This window comes from Ixodes scapularis, unplaced genomic scaffold (genome assembly GCF_016920785.2).
Source record: "Ixodes scapularis isolate PalLabHiFi unplaced genomic scaffold, ASM1692078v2 PGA_scaffold4__175_contigs__length_147842914, whole genome shotgun sequence".
Taxonomy (NCBI): domain Eukaryota; kingdom Metazoa; phylum Arthropoda; class Arachnida; order Ixodida; family Ixodidae; genus Ixodes; species Ixodes scapularis.
Genome location: NW_024609879.1, coordinates 147,225,330 through 147,231,072, shown reverse-complemented (window position 1 = coordinate 147,231,072; position 5,743 = coordinate 147,225,330). Strand labels below are relative to the sequence as shown.

At 43.1% G+C, this 5,743-nt stretch overlaps 1 protein-coding gene across 1 annotated transcript; it reads left to right on the top strand.

The window, feature by feature from the left end:
* The first annotated feature begins 1,017 nt into the window (after positions 1-1,017).
* LOC115308734 lies at positions 1,018-5,465 on the top strand. The gene is made up of 4 exons (XM_040219401.1): positions 1,018-1,060; positions 1,205-1,356; positions 2,214-2,324; positions 5,349-5,465. Exons 1-4 carry the CDS (start codon positions 1,018-1,020, stop codon positions 5,463-5,465), a joined length of 423 nt encoding a protein of 140 aa, XP_040075335.1.
* The last annotated feature ends 278 nt before the right edge of the window (positions 5,466-5,743 follow it).

The window sequence follows — 5,743 nt, the reverse complement described above, 5'->3', positions numbered from 1 at the left end:
GCTTCTCTTTCTTGTTTTTTTTTTTTTATGAACGGGGCCTCCAACATTCGGCTATTTGCCAACGATGGCGTCATTTATCGACTTCTGAGCAAACTAGATTATGCTTTGCTACTGCATCATGATCTGGAATCTATTACAGCGTTCTTCATGAACTGGCAAATATGTGTCAATATATCAAAAGTAAGGTAATGGCGTTTTCAAGAAAACAATTTAATATATCTTTTGACTATAAAATTTCCAAATCCAATCGTGAAAGGGTGAACACTCATAAATACACTGGTGTTGTTGTAACTAAATAATTGAGTGGAAAGCGCAAATCAATTACACTATGGGCGAAACAAACCACTCGCTGGGATACTTGAAAAAAACTATTTTTGGCTAGTCCTAATGTTCGAATACTTGCTTACAAATCACCAGTTAGATCAAAAGTTGAATATGCTAGCGTAATTTGAAATCTGCGGCAACAATCTTAAATCAGAAATCGGAGGCTCTACACAATAAAGAAGTTCGTTTTATATACAAGGTTTACTTTTACGCAACTAGCCTAACGGCTTTGAAAATATGGGACTGTTTGCAATCCCTGAGTTGAAGACGCAAACACTCAAGATAAGCATTTTTACAGAAAATATATTATGTCAATACCGAACCTAAAAATGAACTCTTGCTCCCACCGCATCGTATATTTCCTAGGATTGATCATCCTTTCAATATTAGACTATCAACTAGTGATACGGAACAATTTTATGAATTTCACCTACACTTAGCAATGCGTGACTGGAAGAGTTTAGCCGAGTGTATCGCGGGGCAGGCGAACTTGGCTCGTTTCCATGACGCATGCGAATTTCTATTGAATGGCTAAGAGTGCTACAACTAGTGTGCATTTTCGCCCTGGTTGGGCAGTCTGCCCGACCGGTGTTTTATGTTGAAATCGGTATCTATTGTTGAACGCTTGCTTTCTAGTTCCCATTCTTCTTTTTTTTCTTTTTTACCAAGTGTATTTTGATTACACTTAAAGCGATGTTATTTTTTAAACTCCACCTTCATATAACGCCTTCGGGCGGTTTGAGGTAAATAAAGTAAGTTATAATAAACTAAATTAAATTAAATTTAATTTGTACCAGCAGTCCGGGACTAAGAAAAATCATTTTAATCAGTAACTACAAAATAACTATATATGAAGCTCATAATATTTTTTCTTACTTAGATCAACGTACCGAAGTTCACAAGCACCCGTACTGCCCAGAGGTAACGAGACAGGTGTTTAAAACAATCAACCAAAGAAACCACTGGTTTAAGATCCTCTCACAATACTGCCAGAGGAAACCGCCGGAAATCCCTCAACCAGTAATGGGAACGGTAAAGTACAAATATGTTTTTGATTAAATCCAATGCAATAATTCGAAGCCCTTGCATTATGCAGCATTCGACGGCGGCATTGTATACGTATCCGTGGCCGATATAGTACGTCCAGGGAATACACTGCTATTGAAAATATATGGTTACATTTAATCCTAAAAAACGGTGTGTCCCGGTAAAGACAAACACGCCTGTTTTTACTGCGCCAAACACAAGACGCTCAAGGCGGACAACTGTTAGCAAGCTTGATAACTTAAGACTACGCGTGAATAATCCCGTGTGGGTAGCCCACTGCTCTGCAGAGGGGTGCGACTCGGCCAGTCTAGTGTTTCATTTTACCTTTCGCTGCTGTTGTAGAACATTGTCACAGTAGAACGTCTGAACCAAGTATGTTCTTGTATCTAAAATGTTCTCGACAAAATAACCCATCTAGTATGTTCGCTGACCGGCAACATGTACACAAGCGCACTTTCGCTGCCGTCGCAATATGCATATGGTAGCCTTTTGTTGTAGTTTTATCCTAACGGCAGCATACAATAGGCTCGAGATCACCCGGCAGCTTTTTAATCTGGCTATAAGTGCAGGGGGGAAACGGTGTTCGTTTTTCTCAGAATTTGTTTTCTGCAATTGAAATGGCGTGGAGAAAAAAAAAAGTTTTTTATAGCTTATGAATGTCTATTAATTCAATTACTAATTCTAACCTGTATTTATTGAAAGTATGAAACTTGTTGTATCACCATTTTAATGTTTGACAGACGTTACTGAAACTTCGCTAAAACGAGCCTTTATAATTCATGTCCCTTCAATCCACTTATCACACGCACAATTAACATAATGAACGCCCCATTTTTTTGCAGTTCGGCCTTTATCCTCGCAATTGCACAATATGCTGCATAACGTATAATAGCAGTGGTATATTTTATACATTGAAAGATGCTCATTACCGGACGCCCTGTTCACACCGGATGGTAAGAATACATTAAATATCTAATTATCGCGATACAGAGAGAACCAAGTGTTCATTCCAGGTTATTCCTTTCATACTCGATCAACAAAAGAACGCTTGCAATTCGTTGCTGTATTTAACAGGAATGAGGTGTAAAGATTTTACAAGTACTTCGATAAAATCGAAGTATTTGATTTTATCCAAGAACTCAAAGAAAATTTATGTAGTTTTGGCTGTTTCCAGCTATACCCTAGTTGGAAACAGTTAAAGCTACGTAACTTTTATTTGAGCTATCCGTGCAAAAGCTGGAGCTTCGGAAACGTTATGTCTGTGTCTTTTTATTCAATAGGCACAGGAGTATCATTATTTATGATGCCGTAGGGGTCCCAAACTCATTCGAGTGTGAGGGGCAGATTTCCCAACCCCCGAAGGAACGAAGGCCAGGGGGGAGGGAGAGGGAGGAAGGACATTATTTTGCAATATTGGGAGAAACGAAAACAAACAGACAGCGGAGGTGTTTCACGTTGCGAAGCAACCGCGGCTGTCTCCGCGGCACCCTAGAGATTTCCTAGAGAAGGAGCCTTTGTGCTTTCTGTTTTTTGTAAGCTCGACGGATTGCCATCTTCAGCTTTTATTTGCATATACGACTACTTTGAGCCCACACCCGCTGTTTTAGGAACATTTAAAACACAAACCTACTGTCAGGGTTCGAGGGAACGAGAGCAAGCACACCGTGCTTGTACTGTCGCTCCATTCACTAGGCTCAACAGGCACACAAACAAATAAAGCTTCATAAGGCAGATTTTGCTTTCCTCGGCGATCTCTATAGCAGCACTATAAGAAAACAAAAACTGTGTTTTAGAGTTATTGTTTGAGAGCTATACGCCTGAGCTTATGTCTGTATCTCTGATGGTTTCTCCTGCTGAGCAAGAGTTGAAGGAGCCGACGTGCCTCCTTGAGCAAAGAACTCGCACGTGTATCTTTGTATTGCCATTTCGGTTGCTTTCCAGGAGAAAGATCTGACAAGCAAATATTTAGGCGTTGTAACACTCCGTCCAAGCAAAAACAGAATAGCGCAAAATTCGTGAACATCTTATATGAATAGAGCTCCTTTTCGAGTGTATATGATTCGACGACATAAAACTTATTCTTGGCGCATGGGGCGCTCGAGGAATGGGAACATGGGCTCGCAGCTGGGGAGTGCTTGTGGGCCACGCCCCAGAGAGTCGCGGGCCGCGCGTTTGGAGTCCCTGAACTAGAGCAATGAGTCACGTGACCTGAGGTTGTGTTTTCTTGACGACATTTGTGACAGTCACCTCCGTGGTTCGCACATTGTGCAGGGATATGTATCTTTTAACGCCAGCGTTAGGCAATTAACATCGCTACAAAAATATTGGTCAGAAGCAGAAACGCAAATCTTTGTGTACATATATACTGGCTCTGAGCGGAAGGTGGGGTGAGCAGGCCGAGCGGACCGACGTCCGCGCGTCCGTCTCTTTAGTCCTGTCTAAGGGGGCTTGACGTCACGCTGCCAATGAACGACCCTACAGTGTGGCCAAAACATCCACCCAAGAGTAACTCTAACTTTTGGGACCAGCTGCCAAAATGTGGCGAAAAAATATTGAAGCGTTATATTAAAGTTTTGGAAATTTTGATTCTGATGATGTTTCCAACCGCCAGCGCTGCATTTCAGAAGACGCTGGACATTTAGTGTGTGGGAACCACGGTGTTCCCCGCATCCCTATCTAGGCCTAGCTCAGGCAGGCCGTGGGACGTCGCCACGTGGGGGAGCGTCCCGGATGCGAGGCGAAGCCGTATTCCCTGGTGGGCGGCTTTCCCTCGTCCTTCTCGGGTGATTTGCCTAAAGGCCCGTTCACACTCTTGCGACCGAGTACGACTGAGAGAGACGAGATCTCTTACAACTTCTTAAATGTTTCTAGAATGAGGGAACACACTGACATTGTGGCGCCATCTATGCGGTGACCCTGGAACTGCGTTTCACAAGAGTGAAGGTTTTGTGGGATTTTCGAGGTCAAATGCGCGTAATACCCATAGAAAGGCTCGTTTATAACATTGTCAAAAGTTTTTCGAGCCAAGAAAGAAAGGATAATGCTCGAGAATTGAAAAAAAATATGCCGGACCGCCGAGTTTACACTGCTTCCCAATAGATGGCGCCAGTGTGCTTTCTGGTTTAAGTTTTAAGGAACCCAGGTTTAAGAGGTCGCAAGAGTGTGAACGGGCCTTAAGGCACACCCTTCGGGAGCATGACTTAGACGCGTCCGCCCCTCCGGGGAGCCACCTACATCCGACCCACCCTGGGCGCGTCCATTCCCGCAGGCTATATAAGACTGCCCTAATCCAACGGGCGGGACTCTCGCTGGGGGAGGCTCAGCTCGACGGAGCCTTCATATCCTTATCTGATCCTCCCCCTCCGTGATACTGTCAATAGCGGCAGTGCGGACTCCGACTGGCGATCCTGTCAAAAGAGACAGCGCCGTCATCTCCAACATTGTTGGCCTTCGGGCAAGCGTGTGGCATCTAAGTCAAATAAACACGTCTTTATCCGGACCCAAGGAACCTTCTGTGTTTCTAAGTGGTACCCCATAAAAAGGGGAATCCCACAAGTGATGCGTAGGTTGTTTCTTTGCGTGGTGAGAAAAACATAGTTTCCCATTCTCCCAAGCACTCGATATATTAGCTCTGTGGCAAATTAAACTCGCCGGCTTGTACATAAGCGGAGCGTCTATTAAACGAGTAAATACGGTAGTCCGCCATTTGCACACAAAAAAGGAAGGTGTATTGTAGTGCACGAAATACTAAATGCTGTGCAGAGTTTTGTTTGCCAGTAAATCCAGACGAGATTGTAAGGAGTAGTTTATTATGATGCATAAAATTGAAGACGGAGGCGAATAATGAATCACAATTCTGCCTTTGTCAGCCTTCTTATCGAACATGTAACTGCTTAAAGCTAAGCGATTTCGCTTTCTCTCTTTCTGTGACCCATTGACACCAATCTGTCACATTTGCCGTGCTTTGCGCTTTTCAGAGATGCGACCGCCACGGTAATTGTGTGAACGCTGACCTGAACGACCTTCCAACGAAACTTCCTGCACCTTTGGCCAAATTGGTTAATATAACCTTAGAAAATTTATGGACCGGGTAGAAATACTTCTTTGAAAATTGTACGCCTTGCCCGTCATTGTCCGAATATCAATAAAATTTAAATAAAAGTAAAACGAGCTTTCATTTCTTATTAATACCTCATATGGAATACACAGGTGACCTCGCTTGTATCAGGATGTAGAGAGTGCTTATATTTTTTAATACGCTCAGGATGTGTTTTAGTATTGCTTTGTAGCACCGCTCACCAGCGTGTTAACAGAAATAAAGAGAAGGATGGGAGACTTGGCACTCACGCATTTTCAGTACTTTCGATTTTAA

Excerpts from the sequence above, each read along its gene's own strand:
- LOC115308734 (XM_040219401.1), top strand. The coding sequence starts at position 1,018 with ATGTTATTTTTTAAACTCCACCTTCATATAACGCCTTCGGGCG. Across the intron at positions 1,357-2,213 it reads CTCAACCAGTAATGGGAACG|TTCGGCCTTTATCCTCGCAA; the intron begins GTAAAGTACAAA and ends ATTTTTTTGCAG. Across the intron at positions 2,325-5,348 it reads CGCCCTGTTCACACCGGATG|AGATGCGACCGCCACGGTAA; the intron begins GTAAGAATACAT and ends TGCGCTTTTCAG.